At 38.9% G+C, this 18,559-nt stretch overlaps 1 protein-coding gene across 3 annotated transcripts in view; it reads left to right on the top strand.

Annotated features, from left to right (window-relative positions):
• Nucleotides 1-18,559, top strand: part of NUP188 (nucleoporin 188) — a 44,825-nt gene that overhangs the window by 2,428 nt on the left and 23,838 nt on the right. For all 3 annotated transcript variants that reach the window (XM_082403435.1, XM_082403437.1, XM_082403436.1), the window contains exons 2-11: nt 4,101-4,155; nt 5,143-5,216; nt 7,839-7,923; nt 8,490-8,570; nt 9,366-9,410; nt 12,752-12,844; nt 12,981-13,100; nt 15,266-15,477; nt 16,854-16,968; nt 17,611-17,811. In XM_082403435.1, coding sequence (XP_082259561.1) covers nt 4,101-4,155; nt 5,143-5,216; nt 7,839-7,923; nt 8,490-8,570; nt 9,366-9,410; nt 12,752-12,844; nt 12,981-13,100; nt 15,266-15,477; nt 16,854-16,968; nt 17,611-17,811 — 1,081 coding nt within the window. The remainder of the gene's footprint in view (nt 1-4,100; nt 4,156-5,142; nt 5,217-7,838; nt 7,924-8,489; nt 8,571-9,365; nt 9,411-12,751; nt 12,845-12,980; nt 13,101-15,265; nt 15,478-16,853; nt 16,969-17,610; nt 17,812-18,559) is intronic.

Below are 18,559 nucleotides of genomic sequence, written 5' to 3' on the forward strand. Positions count from 1 at the left end.
ATGGTTGTTTTCCTTTGTAGTGTCTAATTATTAGGATCATGCCCTTTGGTACTTGCTACTTTTTTGCTGATTGCATAAGGTATGTTTAACATCCTTTATCATTCCCAACACTAAGCTTATGAGTATTGTGAAGGTCTTAGATTTATTTGGATCCCCATTATTCCTAGACCATAAATGTGTAGGAATTGAGGATTCAGTAACATTCATTTCCACAAGGATTCCCTTCCTGATAAACCACTGTTTTCTCCTTTATTCTGCCTTCTCTTGGCACTTCTACGTATAAACATTTGTTATTTCTAGCTTTTCTGTTTCAGGTAGGTTGCAGGTCTAAAAGGGACTCATATCATTCTTATTCTTTAATATTTGCTCATTAGCATGTATATTTTGAGCCTCTCCTGTGTGCCAGCCGCTGTGTTAGGGAATGGTCTGCCACTGTAGGACAGAAGGCTTCGCCTCAGTCTTTGCCTGCTTGCAGCATGAAATTCTTGGGTGCAGCTTGAGGCAGTGTAATGTAATGATTAAACTCTGGAGTCCTGCAAACCTGGGTTCAAGCCCTGGCTCTATTATAAATTAGCTTTGTGGTCTAACAGAAGTTACTTAACCACTCTGAAACCTTAGTTTCCTGATGAGATAATGGGGATAATAATAGTATTTGCTTCATAAGTAAGTTGAAATATTCAGTAAGACAAAGCATTAAAGACTTACTTAGCACAGTGCCTTACATAACTACTCAATAAATGTTGGCTAATCTTGTTATCAAACTCATTCTCAATAAACATTGTTTTTGACACCTTATAACAAAAAGACCATAATATAACTTAGTTTTGCAAATGAGAGTCTTAATTTCTAAAGAAATAGCTAACGTCTTTTAAGTAGTAAGTGTAAAAATTACTGTATTTCTCTAGGGCAGTGATCTATCTCCAGTTTTGTTCTGTAGCAGAATCTTTTTCTCCCCACTCCTCCCCGCCAAAAAAAAAAAAAAAAAACAAGCCACTATATCAAACGTAAAAGGCAAAGAAGATCGGGACTTCCCTGGTGGCGCAGTGGTTAAGAATCCACCTGCCAATGCAGGGGACACGAGTTCGAGCCCTGGTCTGGGAAGATCTCATATGCCGCAGAGCAACTAAGCCCATGCACCACAGCTACTGAGCCTGCGCGCCACAACTACTGAGCCTGCGCTCTAGGGCCCACGTGCCTCAACTACTGAGCCCGCGTGCTGCAACTACTGAAGCCCACGTGCCTAGAGTCCATGCTCCGCAACAAGAGAAGCCACAGCAATGAGAAGCCCGCTTTCCACAACTGGAGAAAGCCTACGTGCAGCAGCAAAGACCCAAAGCAGCCAAAAAAAAAAAAAAAGCAAAGAAGATCTATACTGACCAGGTCTTTTACCTGCTCCTCTGAGACAAGCTGATGCCCTAGAGCAGTGGTAATTTAGGAATTCATTTGAGTACTCATTTTAAAATGTAGATTTCCCATGCCCAACCTCTGAGAAATAGTAGCTCTGGGTGATGACCAGGATTCTGCAGTGTTGCTATGTTGTTTCCAGCTGATTTTGCTGTTTGGGCTGAGGACCAACTACATTTTGAGAAACACTCTTAGAACATTTTTTCTTTTTTTTTTTAATAAATAAATAAATTTATTAAAAAAAAATCCTTGACCTACAAGGGAACACTTGTACACTGTTGGTAGAACGTAAATTTGAACAGCCACTATGGGAAATAGAATGGAGGTCCTCAGATATCAAAATTAGAACTACATATGATGCAGCAATCTCACTTCTTTTTTTCTTTTTTTTTTTAAAGATTTATTTATTGATTCATTCATTGATTGATTGCTATGTTAGGTCTTCGTTTCTGTGCGAGGGCCTTCTCTAGTTGCGGCAAGTGGGGGCCACTCTTCATCGCGGTGCGCGGGCCTCTCATTATCGCGGCCTCTCTTGTTGCGGAGCACAGGCTCCAGACGCGCAGGCTCAGTAATTGTGGCTCACGGGCCTAGTTGCTCCGCGGCATGTGGGATCTTCCCAGACCATGGCTTGAACCCGTGTCCCCTGCATTGGCAGGCAGATTCTCAACCGCTGCGCCACCAGGGAAGCCCCGAAGTTGTTTTCTTAAAAGCATTAACCTTTGGGAAAGATTTATAATTTTTAGGTGTCTTTAATCCTCTTTTGATGGGAAAATCCTGAACATTTTTAAATAGATAGGGCTAGTGCTTTGTGTTACTGTCTTAATGGGGAAAAGATTTTTCAATTTATCCTCATAGTTAATATAACTTGCATTCTTCTTGTTAACTGTCTAGTATATTTTTTTAGGACCTTTTCATCGTCTCTGAAAATAGGCTTTCTAAGCAGTGTTATTTCAGGTTACTATTCTAGGGCTTATTTAGGATCTCCCAAAATATAATCCCTATGCTTTTTATAATCATTTCTTTTTTTTATGACTTAAAAAAAAAATTGTTACTTTTATTTATTTATTTATGGCTGCATTGGGTCTTTGTTGCTGCACATGGGCTTTCTCTAGTTGTGGCGAGAGGGGGCTACTCTTCATTGCGGTGCGTGGGCTTCTCATTACGATGGCTTCTCTTTGTTGCGGAGCACGGGCTCTAGGCGCACAGGCTTCAGTAGTTGGGGCACGCGGGCTCAGTAGTTGTGGCTCACGGGCTCTAGAGTGCAGGCTCAGTAGTTATGGCGCACGGGCTTAGTTGCTCTGCGGCATGTGGGATCTTCCTGGCCCGGGGCTCAAACCCGTGTCTCCTGCATTGGCAGGCGGATTTTTAACCACTGCGCCACCAGGGAATTCCCCATAATCCTTTCTTGAGAGAATTTCTTAACGGTTACATTTTGAAATTTAATTCTAGATTAAAAAAAACCCCACAAAACATGTTTCCATGGATGAGGGAAGGAACTGGGGTTAGCACATGGTTGGGAGTATATTTGAAGAGCTCACTGAGGGCAGGGACTATATCTCATGTGTGTGTGGGTTTTTTTTTTGGTATCAATGTTAAATTTCTTGATTTCCGTTGTTGTACTATGTATGAAGTTGTCCTTGCTTTTAGGAAAGACACACTGAAGTGTCTAGGGATAAAGGAATATGATATCTCTAATACAATTTTGTATAGTTTTGGAAAAATATGTGTGTGTACAGGTACACAAATATGAGCATTTTTGTGTGGTATATATAATACAGTTATACACACACACACAAAGAGGGAGAAAGAAAATAATAAAACAAATAATAATTGGTGAATCTGTGCAAAGGATATATGAAAATTCTTTGTAATGTTGGAAGCAGAAGTTGCTTCCATGGCTCCATGGCTAGAGAGAAGACAAAGCCTGTTCTGGGAGATGGATTCACCAGTTCACTCTGTTCCTTCTTTTTTCCTTTTTTGCTTCCTCTTGCTGTGATGTACATTCATTAAAGGACTCACTTTTGGAATCTTGCTGGAATTAAGTTAATATAAATCTGAAGTAGGTTCTGATAAGATGTATATGATAAGCCCTTGAACAGCCACTGTTTTTTCCATCTCTCTATCCGTATTCCCCAGAGATGCCTGTTGTTGAGTGATGAGTTGATGGTCTTGGAGGGCCTTCTGGGGAGGCGCGGTGTGGGGGGCAGCTTCGGCTCACTGTGGGGTCAAGGACACTGGTGGTGGAGGTACTGGGGATACTCATCGGTGTGTGCTGTCCTGGAGGCCGCCATTTTGACACCAAGACCTGGTCCCACTCCTCACGTGTGTTTTTTAATCTCCTGTATTTAGCACTGCATGTGGTACCTAGTGGGACTTCATTAATGATTGAATGAACGTAGTGCCATTCATAATGACTGTTAGTACTGGATTGAGAAAGTGCATTATGTCATGTATTTAGAAAATTTTCTGAAGGTGATGGGGGTCCTGAAATAGATTAGTCTTTTTCTGGATTTTTGTTCCTTATTGGTCACTACATTTTAATGAGAAGGGAGGAGATAGAAATACTAAATTGAGGCATCTTCTTAGCATAGAAGATGTACTGTAATTCATTAATTACTGTGTTTCATTAATTCTAAAATATATATATATTTTTTTCCGAAAGAGCAAGATTACCTCTGCTTTCTGTCATTTTTTAGGAGTAGTAGAGAACTGTGGACAATTTTGCTTGGAAGGTCAGCTCTGAGAGAACTGGTAAGTGGTGTGCTCTTGAATGGATTCTGTGGTTCTTTGTGTAGTTTACATTACCAAAAATACCCTTCTCTTTGAAATAGGAAGTAAACACCTTTTATTATTCCTAAAATTAATTCCTATTTTATTCCTAAAATAGGCATTATGCATTCCCCACTTCTCTTTGCTGAAATGCAGTGTGTCTTATAGCCTAGCTGTTGAAGTTTTCTAAATCTCCACTTTTCTTGGTACCTCAGTGATTCCTTTTCTGAAAAGATACCAATGCTGCTTGACTGGCTGCTGAGAGTAGGGGTACAAACACCGTTTTACTACCATAGGCTAACAAAGATTCTCAGGCCTTTTCTCTGTCTCATATTGACTTGCCTTTTCTTCCTTTTCTGTTTAGCTAGCTGCTTAGGTCACAGAGGCTGAGGTTTTTAGGACATTTCCAAGTATATAATCAATAAAGAACAGTTCTTCATTTGGATCCCTGAGTGTTCTGACTCTGTGAGGCTAAAGTGTTAAGATGACGTATAATTATTACTAGTGTTGTTATTGTAATTAACATAATGTTAATATCATTTTTAGAGTCTTAACATTTTTTGATATGCCTTCATCTGATAATTCCACGTCTGAGAATATATTTTAAAAGAAAGAAATTGTTTTGGGCACAAAGCTGTTTACCATAGTGTTATTCATATAAATAAAGAATTATAGCCAGCTTAAATGTATCTAACATTAGAAGAGTGGTAAATAAATTATGATCTAGCCACTTGATAAAATATTATGCAACCACTAGAAAGGATGTTTATCAAGATTTTCATAATAAGGTTAAATCATTATGTTAGAATGTTAAGCAAAGAAAAGCAGGCTACAGAATTCTATATTCAAAATTATTTCAACTGTGGGGAAAAATGCATATTAGAAAGACTCAAAGGAATATGTTATGCTCAGTGTGATCCTGGAATCTGATTAAAATTGCATTTGTATAATTTCCTTCTTCTTTTCCAGAATCAGATTGAGGCAGAGCTGAATAAACATTGGCAGCGGCTGTTAGAAGGGCTTTCTTACTATAAACCTCCCAGGTATGGCTATTCTGTGGGTCTCATTTGAGTAATTCCCCTGAGGAAACTGACATAGATGAAACCACCCTCATGTAGGAGTCTGTGATATTACTGGGTTAGTTAGATCAGAGGGTATATAATTTGGCTAACCAGGGAAAAAGAGTAGGGCGCATTTTTTTCTCTCTCTTGAAGAAAAGGAAATTCCTTCTGGAAATACAGTATTGTTGAATCCATTGTATAACCCTAGTATCCAGGGATGAGGATTTATTAAATACTCAATTAAGATTCCTAATACTTATTTCAGTCCATCATGTTTGTGTGAGAGACTGTCAGCACCAAATGCTAGGATATAGCAGTGAACAATGCTGACACAAAATAGCAGCTGACACTCACGTATTTTTTGCTATGTACCAGTTACTGCTCTAAGCAGTAGACTTATGGTAAGTTATTTAATCCTCACAACAGCCCTTTGAGATAGGTACTATGTTTGTTCTTTGTTTGAATATATAGATTGTTTTTGCTCGGCAGTGGAAAAGAACAATAATAAAATAGAAAGTGGTTAAAAAAGAAGACTCTTTTATCTTAATTCCTAGTCCAGCTCTCATTCTATTATGCATCATAGTTCTCAAGCTGCCCTCATTTCCCTTCTACTTCTGAACACCTGTTGATTTTATTACATCTTCGCCTTCCATCTTCATTCTCTTAGTTTAGTGAAGAACTTTCTTTTTTTGATCATCTATTAACCCTTCCCCCATAATTATTTTGAAGTAACTCCCAGACATCATGTTATTTTATCTGTAAATACTTTACTATGTATCCAGAATATATGGACTTGAAAAAAGAAGATAAACACTGTGTTGTCACATGTAGGTATTTTTATTATTATTGTTTCCATTTTACAGATGGGGAAACTGAGGCACAAAGAGGTTAAGTAACTTGCCCAAGGTCACACAGCTAGTAAGTGGTAGAACCAGGATTCGAACCTGGCAGTCTTACTCCAGTGTCTGTGTTCTTAATCATCATTCTGTGTTGCCTCTTTCAGACCTTATTGTTTAACTTTATACTAGCCTTTGTGTTGTGGATTTTCTGTGAAATGTGAGAGTCTCTCTAAAAAAAAAAAAAAATCCAACAACAGTATGCTTTAGTTCACAGAATGGGCATTTGTGGTTATGAATTTCTTTTTTTAAAGACAAAAGTTCCCTTTGTAGTAGCATGGGATTTAAAGTCTGACAGACTTTTTTTTTTTTAAACTGCAGGCTTAATTTGAATTTAACACAGATTTTTAAACATTTTAAACTTTTTTTTAATGTCCTCTTTCTGTTCCAGGATTCAGCCGAGGGTATCATATTGCATTTAGTTGTCATGTCTCCTTAGCTGTTAGCTGTGACAGTATCTCAGTCTTTCCTCGGTTTTCATGACCTTGAATAGTTTTGAGGAAGACTGGTCAAGTATTTTGTAGTAGAATACCCTCAATTTGGAAGTCTGATTTTTGGTTTTTTTTTTCATTATTAGATTGAGGTTGTGGGTTTTTGGAAAGAATACACTGAGGTGAAGTACCATTCTTATCACATCATGGCAGAGGATACATGTTATCCACATGAAGTCACTGGTGATGTTAACCTTGCTCACTTGTGTAAGGTAGCATTTGCCAAGTATCTCTTCTGTAAAGTCACTCTTTTCTCTTTCCCTACTCTATTTTTTGGAAGTGAGTCACTCAGTATAGCCCGCTTGCAGTGTGTGGGCGTAGTGAAATTAAACTACCTCCTGAAGGGGGTAGCATATATGTGTGTTACTGGGACTCCTTCTGTAATGAAGATTTTTCCCTTCTTCCCCATTTATTTATATATATATATATATTTATTCATTCATTCATTTATTTAGATCATTATGGACTCATGTATTTCATACTTTGTTTATACTTTGTTCCAGCTTTGGCCGTTGGGCGTTCTTTGAGGTTTTGACGTGTCCCCATGCTTTTGTTTTCTGAGTATTTTCTTACTTTCTGGCATTACAAGATGCTCCAGGCTCATCTAGTATTTTCCCCACCCCAGCTCTAGAATCAGCCATTTCTCCAAGGAGTCCTGATACCTTTTGTTAGAGAATGGTATTAGAAATACAGATCTGGGTGCTGGGTGTGCTCGCTGCTACTGGAATGTCATAGCTTCTAGGCCTTCTCAGTGGATATAGATAATATATGTATGTATACTAACAGACCTGGTTTTAAAATCACCTCAACTTTTTATTAGCTGTGGGATTTTTGGTAAGTTATTTATTCTTTCTAAGTGTTGGTAATTCCATTTGTAAAATGGGGATAGTAATGTTTACCTTCCAGGATAGTTATAAGGATCAAAAATAATTAATGTAACTAAGTAGATCTACAAATAATATAGTTATAACTATAGTTTGTAACATATACTGTATTTATTACTTAGACATAGTTTTGTGTTATAAAGTCTGTAGAGATGAACTTGTGTGTGTGTGTGTGTGTGTGTGTGTGCGCGCGCGCGCGCGCGCATGTGTGTGTATTTTATAGGCACCTAAAAGGCAGAAAAAGGTCTGTGGTAAAAATATCTTTAATATTTTTGTTTTCAACCCCTAGAGGGTCATTGAGAATGAGGAAATGATTCACTGTTCTTTTCATAGTCCAAATTCAGCTGAAAAAGTGAAAGCTAATAAAGATGTAGCTTCACCACTGAAGGAACTGGGTTTAAGAATCAGCAAGTTTTTGGTGAGTAAAAGTTAGCACTGGCTCTGTTTATTACCTGCAGGGTGGATATGCGTGGTTTTGTTGTTAGTGATTGTTAGTGAAAATTCAGTTTATTTCAGTTTTAAAGATTAAATTGAGCATATTATATTTCAAAAATGCCCAAGTTGCACCTCTTCTTGCTACAAGCCACAAGTCAAGTTGCCTGACCCTGTTTACTGCATATCATAGAGTTTTCTTCAGCATACTTGGGGTGTTAGTTAAGTCGCCTAGATTGTATTTAATTATGTAGCTGTTTCCTTTTCATTTTGGAAACCCAGATCATGCCTGCTGCTATATTAATGTTCTTGGTGAATAAGCACAGTTGTTTCTGACATGTAAGTTTAACTGGCATGTAAATTACATGTCAGTGGCTGCTCCTTTTTTCTCCTATTTGGGTTAAAATTATGTTGTGTGAAATCTTTTAAAATAATTTTTGTTTATTCAAGTTCTGTGTTCATTCTAGAGAACAAATCTTTAGATTGCTTTGCGTGCTCTCTGTGGTTTCTGACCTGAGGTGGCTGTTCCTCCCTTGTAACCTCTGTTTTCAGGGTCTTGATGAAGAACAGAGTGTGCAGTTACTCCAGTGTTACCTTCAAGAGGATTACAGAGGTACTCGGGACTCACTAAAGGTTTGTAGTTACGTCCAGCTCCCTTCTCCTGCCTTTATCCTTTTCCTTGTTGGTTTTAGATAATTCAGGATTTTGGTACCAGTTCTCTGCAACAGAGGTAGGTGATCAGATACAGCCATTCTCAGGAAAGACTTTGTAAAGCTTTAAAAAACATATGCTTAAGTCGAGTTCTGTGCTCAGACTTGGAGGGGCCGAGAGGTCAAAGACTGACATGTTAATCATAGAATCGCAGGATGTCAGAGCTGAAAAGGACCTGAGACAACATCTAGCCTTTCCAGCCCCTGATTTTTTTTTTTTTTTTTTTAAATTAATTAATTTATTTATTTTTGGCTGTGTTGGGTCTTCGTTTCTGCGCGAGGGCTTTCTCTAGTTGTGGCAAGCAGGGACCACTCTTCATAGCGGTGCGCGGGCCTCTCACTATCGCGGCCTCTCTTGTTGCGGAGCACCGGCTCCAGACGCGCAGGCTCAGTAGCTGTGGCTCACGGGCCTAGTTGCTCCGCGGCATGTGGGATCTTCCCAGACCAGGGCTCGAACCCGTGTCCCCTGCATTAGCAGGCAGATTCTCAACCACTGCGCCACCAGGGAAGCCCCAGCCCCTGATTTTATATATGAGAAACTTGAGGCCAGAGGAGAGGGGCAGGGATTTGAGCACAGACTTGGATACACTTAGGTAAAAAAATGTATCCAGAAATGAACGGGCAGTTATAATCTTGAAGGGTAAGGTAAAGATGTTTACCTTTTTCTTTGTTAATTGATTTTGCTAATAAGATGGCTCTTTGTTCTTGTTTCTTTCAGACGGTACTGCAAGATGAGAGGCAGAGCCAGGCCTTAATCCTGAAGGTCAGTGCTAGTCACCATTTCCATTCTTTGATGTAAAATTGGGCAACAGATTCTTGACCTTGTTCTGAGCATTGCTGGCTTTTTTAAATGCAGTAGGATTAATTTGAAGTTTTAAATTTCTTTATCTTTCTTTATCTTTCTTTCTTTATCTCCCCCCACCCCCAAAGTTGTATTTTTGTTTTGTGATTTTCTTTGCTGTGCAAAAGCTTGTAAGTTTAATTAGGTCCCATTTGTTTATTTTTGCTTTTATTTCTGTTGCCTTGGGAGACTGACCTAAGAAAACATTGCTATGATTTATGTCAGAGAATGTTTTGCCTTTGTTCTCTTCTAGGAGTTTTATGGTATCATGTTTTATATTCAAGTCTTTAAGGCATTTTGAGTTTATTTTTGTGTATGGTGTGAGGAAATGTTGTATCTTCGACCTTGATTTACATGCGGCTGTTCAGCTTTCCCAGCACTACTTACTGAAGAGACTATCTTTTTCATTGTGTATTCTTGCCTCCTTTTTCAAAGATTAATTGACTGTAGCTGTGTGTGGGTTTATTTCTGGGCTCTCTGTTCTGTTCCATTGATCCATATGTCTGTTTTTTTTTTGGCCGCACCATATGGCATGCGGAACTTCCCTGACCAGGGGTCGAACCCACGCCCCCTGCAAGTGTGGAGTCTTAACCACTGGATCATCAGAGAAGTCCCCATATGTCTATTTTTGTGCTAATACTACGCTGTTTTGATTACTGTAGCTTTGTAGTATTGTCTGAAGTCTGGGAGGGTTATGCCGCCAGCTTTGGTTTTTTTCCTCAGGATTGCTTTGGCAATTCTGGGTCTTTCATGGTTCCATATAAATTTTAGGATTATTTGTTCTAGTTCTGTGAAAAATGTCATGGGTAATTTGATAGGGATCACATTAAATCTGTAGATTGCTTTGGGTAGTCTGGCTATTTTAACAATATTAATTCTTCCAGTTCAGGAGCATGGGATATCTTTCCATTTCTTTGAATCATCTTCAATTTCCTTTATCAGTGTTTTATATTTTATAGTTCTCAGCATATAAGTTTTTCACCTCTTTGGTCAGGTTTGTTCCTAAGTTTTTTGGTGAGATTTTCTTTTTTTTTTTTTTTTTTCTTTCTAAAAAATTTTTATTTTATTTTGGAGTATAGTTGACTTACAATGTTGTGTTAATTTCAGGTGTACAGCAAAGTGATTCAGTTTTACATATACGTGTGTCCATTCTTTTTCAGATTCTTTTCCCATATAGGTTATTACAGAATATTGAATAGAGTTCCTTGTGCTATACAGTAGGTCCTTGTTGATTATCTAGATGTGATTTTAAAAGGGATTGTTTTTTTACTTTCCCTTTATGATATTTTATTGTTATTGTAAAGAAACACAGCAGATTTCTGTATGTTAATCTTGTATCCTGCTACCTTGCTGAATTTGTTTATCAGTTCTAGTAGGTTTTGTGTGGAATCTTTAGGGTTTTCTTTTTTTTTATTATTATTATTTTTTAAAAATTTTATTTATTTATTTATGGCTATGTTGGGTCTTCGTTTCTGTGCGAGGGCTTTCTGTAGTTGCAGCAAGTGGGGGCCACTCTTCATCACGGTGCGCGGGCCTCTCACTATCGCGGCCTCTCTTGTGGCGGAGCACAGGCTTCAGACGCGCAGGCTCAGCAATTGTGGCTCACGGGCCCAGTTGCTCTGCGGCATGTGGGATCTTCCCAGACCTGGGCTCGAACCCATGTCCTCTGCATTGGCAGGCAGATTCTCAACCACTGTGCCACCAGGGAAGCCCTAGGGTTTTCTATGTATAGTATCATGTTATCTGCATGTAATGGCAATTTCACCTCTTTTCTTCCAATTTGGATACCTTTTCTTTTTCTTCTCTGATTGCTGTGGCTAGGACTTCTAATACTGTGTTGAATAGAACTGGTGAGAGTGGGCATAGGATCTCATTTTAACATGGAATTTGACCATACTTCTGAAGTAGTTTCCTATTTGGTATTTAGTGAGAACTGGGTACATCAGTTACAAGCAATTAGGACATATACTAATGGTATTTTTATATTTGCTTTCATGTATTTGGCCTGTCTATTTATTTATTTTAAATTATTTATTTATTTATTTATTTATTGGCTGCTTTGGGTCTTTTTTTTTTTAAATAAATTTATTTATTTATTTATTTATTTTTGGCTGAGTTGGATCTTTGTTGCTTCACGCAGGCTTTCTCTAGTTGCAGCGAGCGGGGGCTACTCTTCATTGCGGTGCGCGGGCTTCTCATTGCAGTGGCCTCTCTTGTTGTGGAGCATGGCTCTAGGCACGCAGGCTTCAGTAGTCGTGGCTTGTGGGCTCTAGAGTGCAGGCTCAGTAGTTGTGGCGCACAGGCTTAGTTGCTCCGTGGCGTGTGGGATCTTCCAGGACCAGGGTTCAAACCTGTGTCCCCTGCATTGGCAGGCGGATCCTTAACCACTGCGCCACCAGGGAAGCCTTGCATTGGGTCTTAGTTGTGGCACGTGGGCTCTCTACTGGCTTGTGGGCTTCAGAGCGTGTGGGCTCTGTAGTTGCAGCATGCGGGCTTAGTTGCCCCGTGGCATGTGGGATCTTAGTTCCCTGACCAGGGATCGAACTGGCATCCCCTACATTGCAAGACGGATTCTTAACCACTGGACCACCAGGGAAGTCCCTGGCCTGTCAGTTTATAGCATTGGGTATTACTTGAATGCCCAACTGAGAAATCATGCTAGAAAACTTGTTTATATCATTAAATAATTCCTTTTATCTTATATAACTTTACTTGTATCCTAGTTCATGAAGGTCTTTTGCTTTCTTTTGGCCTAACACTGTTTCCATTTCTGTGATTGTTTATACAGATCTAACTTTTCCATTCACATCTTTTTTTTTTTTTTTTAATTTATTTTTGTCTGCATTAGGTCTTCATTGTTGTGCGTGGGCTTTCTCTAGTTGCCGCGAGCAGGGGCTACTCTGTTGCAGTGCGTGGGCTTCTCATTGCAGTGGCTTCTCTTTGTTGTTGCGGAGCACGGGCTCTCTGCGTGTGGGCTTCAGTAGTTGTGGCGCGTGGGCTTCAGTAGTTTGCGCTCGCGGGCTCTAGAGCGCAGGCTCAGTAGTTGTAGCACACTGGCTTAGTTGCTCCGCAGCATGTGGGATCTTCCCAGACCAGGGCTCGAACCCGTGTCCCCGGCATTGGCAGGTGGATTCTTAACCACTGCGCCACCAGGGAAGTCCCCCATTCACATCTTTAAGTGATTTTTTAATCAATAAATTTAAAATTGAATATCTTCTATGCAAAGGTGAGTAACTGATTTTGAATCTTTGGGTTCTTCCCAGATTGCAGATTATTACTATGAAGAAAGAACCTGTATTCTTCGTTGTGTCTTACACCTTCTCACTTATTTCCAAGATGAAAGACACCCCTATAGGGTAAGCCCATTTAGTCCTCTTGTTTCTCTTTACCCTGTAAAATTCAGTCCTTTTTATAATTTATTCATATTTCTGTTCATTTGAATATTTACCTTTTACTCAAGATATAAGTTACTGTTTTGGATTTTTTTTTAAGGTTGAATATGCAGACTGTGTTGATAAATTGGAAAAGGAACTAGTTACAAAATATAGACAGCAATTTGAAGAGCTTTATAAAACTGAAGCACCAACATGGGAGACACATGGAAACCTCATGGTATGTGGTTATTGGGCCCTCCTGTAACGCTCAGGAGAATTGTATATCTGCTCATAGAGCTCTAGGTTAAATTACTTATTCACCTATGAACTTAAAACATTTATAAATTATCATTCTTTAGAACAGTTTAAACATGTGATATGAATCAAAACATTGACTTTAACTAATGGTATTTAATTTGGACCTTCCCCTTGACTTTGTCTCTCAAGTTAATTTATTTTTTTTCTTACCTGAAGTATTCTCTTAGTGGTTAATAAAACTCTAAACCCAAGATTTCACCTTCTTTATTATCATTATCTATTAAGTGTGTGACACTAGTCTAATTGTTTTATCCTAAATCTTAAACCAATGTGCATTTATAGATTTATAGATTAGAACATGACCTTTTTTGTTTTGAAATAATTATTATTATTACGTTTATTAAAACAATTCAACCAAAATACAGACAGTAGCTATTTAAAATATTTAGTAGAAGAAAAGAGCTCACTTGTAATAGCAACAAAAGCATAAATTTCTCAGGAATAAGCTTACTATAATCCAAAATCTAAATGAAGGGAACTTTAAAATGCTAAAAGGATATAAACAGTCATAATCAAATGGAAAGACATGGTGCCTTCTTGAAAATAAAGACTCAGCACCAAGTGTCAGTCCTTCTTATTTTAACCTATAAATTTACTGTGATCCTAGAAAAAATACTAACAAGTATTTGCTTTGCCTTTTATTTTGAAACTAGACAAGCTAGTTCTAAAATTCATTTGGAAAATAAATAAGAATAGCCAGGAAGTTTTTCAGAAAGGAAGATAAGCTTTATTAGATAATAAGACTAAAATAATTTAAAGCATGGCATTGGTACATGAATAAATAGAGTGATGAATAGCACATAGTAGAAAGTCTAGTGTAGACCAAATGCTGATAGGGAATTAGTGTATGATAAAGGTGGCATTTTGAATTAATGGGGAAATGTTGGGTTATTCAATAAATGGTGTTGGAACTACTGGGTAGCCATCTGGAGAAAAATCAAACTGTATCTCTATCTCACTCCTTCTACCAGAAGAAAATCAGAGAGATATCAATGATACAAATTTTTAAAATTCAACTATAAAAATACTAGAAGACACATGGGAGGTAGTTTTGTTTTTATTTTTTTGGATTGGAGAAGACTTTTTAAAGTAAAACACAGGACTTCCCTGGCGGTCCAGTGGTTAAGACTCTGCGCTTCCACTGCATGGGGCACAGGTTCCATCCCTGGTCAGGGAACTAAGATCCCTGGTCGGAGCACTAAGTGCCGTGTGGCCAAAATAGGTAAATAAATAAAACTAAAGTAAAACTCAGAAGCCATAAAAGAAAAAAGAAAAGATAAACCTGGCAACATCAAATCAAAAACTTTTACAAGGCAAAAAAACAAAAAAAGTGCTATAAGCAAAGTCAAAAGACAAACTCATAGCATAAAGGGTTCTTGAAACAGAACGCCTGTAAGTCAATAAGCAAAACCGAACAGAAAAACAGGCAAATGAAATACATATTTACATGACAACACTCACATCCAAGGGATGGGATAATGGGCACTCATACTTTGCTGTTTGAATTTGTATACTTTTTAATGGAAAACATTATGACAATATCTAAAAATTGAAAAGCACATATTTCTTGACCTAGTAGTTCCACTTTAAGAGTTTATCCTATAGATACATTCACACTTACATGAAATGACTGTGTAAATGACAAATCTGTAGCATCCCTCAGCTTTATTCAGGTATAATTTACATCCAGTAAAATTCATTTATTTTAAGTGTACAGTTTGAATTTGGCAGTTGTATATAGTTATATGCAGTAACCACCTTCATGATCAATATATATTGATAGAACATTTCTGTCTATCCAGTAGGTTTGCAGTTAGTCTGTGACCCCTGGCCCCCAGCAAACTACTAGTCGGAATGAATGAATGTGTGTGGCATATTATTGGAAGGAAAGACAAAAACCTCTAACAGTGGTTGCCTCTGGGGATAGATTTGGATGACTGGGCAATAGGAATTGTAGGGAGGGTTACTTTTTTTTTTAATCTTATTTTTATACATGTTTTACCTAATAAAAATAACTCGAAGGATTTAAATGTGTTTTAAAATCTGACTTTATTTCTCTCCCATTTTTCTTCATTGGTTGTGCAGACTGAGCGCCAGGTGTCTCGCTGGTTTGTTCAGTGCCTTCGGGAGCAATCCATGCTGCTAGAAATTATTTTCCTTTATTATGCATACTTTGAGATGGCACCTACGGACCTATTGGTATTAACCAAGATGTTTAAAGAGCAAGGATTTGGTAGTAGGCAGACTAACAGGCACCTGGTAGATGAAACCATGGATCCTTTTGTGGATCGGATTGGGTAAGTCTGAATTGAGACTGAACTTGTACAATGTTTAGAGTTTAGAGCATTGATATTAGTGTGGTCCTGTGAATGGGTGAAGGGAGGGGCTAGGTGTACTTTTCACTTAATGGGTGGGGAAATAGATGGGTGTACTACCATGTTCTAGGTCATTCAGGGAGTGAAGACTTGGATTGAGAGGGATATCTTTTCTCAAAATAAGTATCACATTCTATTCTTTTACTTACTGTTTTCATCTAAGAGTTCATCCTTTCATTCTACAAAAAATTCGTTGAGCAACTGTTGTAGACCAGGCACTGTGCAAATGCTAAGCAGACAGTGATAAATAGGGGAGATGTATTTATTCCCTGCCCTCTTTGACGTGATAGTCTATGTACTTTGAATTTTATGGAAATGGGTATATCCACATTTTGAGGCCTGTTTCCTCTGTGAACAAAAGTACACACTTGATGGACTTCCCTCATGGCGCAGTGGTTAAGAATCCACCTGCCAATAGAGGGGACACGGGTTCAAGCCGTGCTCCAGGAAGATCCCACATGCCCATGGAGCAACTAAACCCATGCACCACAACTACTGAGCCTGCACGCCACAACTACTGAAGCCCACGCGCCTAGAGCCCGTGCCCTGCAATAAGAGAAGCCACCGCAATGAGAAGCCCGCGCACCACAACGAAGAGTAGCCCTAGCCCCCGCTTGCCGCAACTAGAGAAAGCCCGTGAGCAGCAACGAAGACCCAACACAGCCAAAAATAAATAAATAAATAAATAATATATTTAAAAAAAAAATACACACTTGACCATTGAGACATTTGATCTGGCCTAGATGTAATTGGTGGCTGTAGAAACCTTTAGTACTAGATCTGTGCTTTGAAGGCAGAAACCACATGAGCCTACCAAGCATTTAAAATATGGCTGGTGGACTTCCCTGATGGTCCAGTGGTTAAGATTTTGCGCTTCCACTTCAGAGGGTGCGGGTTTGATCCCTGGTCGGGGAGCGAAGATCCCACATGCTGCGCGATGTGGCCAAAATAAATAAATAATAAATAAAAACTAAAAAATAAAATAAGACTGGTCATGGGAATTCCCTGGTGGTCCAGTGGTTAGGACTCTGCGCTTTCACTGCTGAGGGCCTGGATTTAATCCCTGGTCGGGGAACTAAGATTCCGCAAGCCGAGTGGTGCAGCCAAAAAATAAAATATGGCTGGTCAAATTGAGATGTGCTGGAAGTGTAAAATACATATTGGATTTAGAAGTCTTAGTATGAAAAAAGAATGTAAAATAACTCAACCTTTTTGACATTAAAGTGTCTTACATTTCACCTTAGTCTCCATTGAGGTTCAGAGTAGCATGTATGACACCATGATATTTTTCTTTCCAGCTACTTTAGTGCCCTTATCCTGGTGGAAGGCATGGATATTGAATCCTTGCATAAGTGTGCTTTGGATGACAGAAGAGAACTGCACCAGTTTGCCCAGGACGGGCTTATTTGTCAGGTGAACTTGGAGCAGCCTCTTAATTTTTTCAGATGGTTTGTAGTTAGTAGTAAGTTTTTAACCACTCAACTATACTGCCACATAAAATTTTCCTTATTGTGGAATTTGTGGTTCTACATTGTTAAGAAGTTAATTGGATCTGGAAGAAGTCTCAGATTTGTTAGTTATTTTCACAGAGGTGAGAGTTGGATCTGTGAGACCAAGTAGAGTGACTCAGGGAGATGATATAAGGACAAAAGAGGCCCAAGGACAGAACCTTGGCCATTGTCTGCGTTTATGGAGCCTGTGAAAGAAGAGGAAAGGGGAAGAACATGAGATGGGATGGTCAGAAAGATAGAAAAAGAGGAGAGATCTGAGAAAGTTCTAGAAGGATCAGGGAAATTTTCTAAGGAGTCTCTATTTGAACATGTATTTTATAATCTTAATAGTACTTAAAATCAGAGAAAACTGGGGGTAAAGGGAAGAGTAATTGAGGGGTCTAGTAACGAAGTGGCTGTGGCTTGGGAAGAGTAAAATGTCAGAATGGGAGAGAGGGGCCACTGAGGATGAATGGAAGACTTATTAAGCATGGTGAAGGATCCTCTGGAAGGGTCTTGACCCTTTCTGTTAAGTGACACAGATGTTGTTTTCTCTTTTCATTAGGATATGGACCGTTTGATGTTGACCTTCGGGGACATTCCACATCACACCCCAGTGCTTTTGGCTTGGGCTCTCCTCCGTCACACCCTGAATCCAGAAGAGACAAGCAGTGTTGTCCGGAAGATAGGTGGCACAGCCATCCAGCTGAATGTATTTCAGTATTTGACCCGACTACTCCGCTCTCTGGCCAGTGGGGGAAATGATGTGAGGCTCGGGCTATTGGTGTTTGAGCATGAGAGTGGGCAAAGAGCGGGGCAGAAGCTCATTAATGAGTCATGATAATAATAATAGTAATTGGCAAGGACATGGATAATGATAATAGTTTTGTAACTAACCTTTATAGAGCATTTACTGTGACAGACGTGCTCGGCACTTTCTGTACAATATCTTGTTTCATCCTTAAAATACTTCTGTGCACTAGGGCTTATAATCCTATTTTACACATTAGGAAATTGAGACTGAGGGAGATGGAATTTGCCCACAGAAACAATAAATTGGCAGTAAATGGTGGATACAGTTTGAACTATGTCTGACTCTTTGCCAGTATGTTATGCTGCGCCATTTAGTATCTCTTAGAAGATAGCTTTGGTCATAATGACTGGAGAAATCTTTTTGGGGGGCTTATTCATTCAACTGTACAGGATGAATTAGAAATTCTCTTGAGTCTTGTGTTGGGACTTAATTTGAGTGACACAGTTTAATCAGCTTGTTTTGACATGCTAAAGGAAACCTCAGCCAACTTGTTGTCACTGGTTGATTTATCTCGGTGACAGTTCAGGCAGCTGCATCATTCATACCAGCACATAGAGACTCTATCCTTTTTGTAGGCTGGAGGTGGTTTTCTTCCCCACAAAAACTTTGATCATTTTGAAAATGGTTCCTTTTTGATGTTATTCTTGACTATGTTGTAATATTTATGGTTCCTGCTTTCTCTTTTCTCCCTTTGTCTTCC

This window comes from Balaenoptera borealis (assembly GCF_965194805.1).
Source record: "Balaenoptera borealis genome assembly, chromosome: 8".
Taxonomy (NCBI): Eukaryota; Metazoa; Chordata; class Mammalia; order Artiodactyla; family Balaenopteridae; genus Balaenoptera; species Balaenoptera borealis.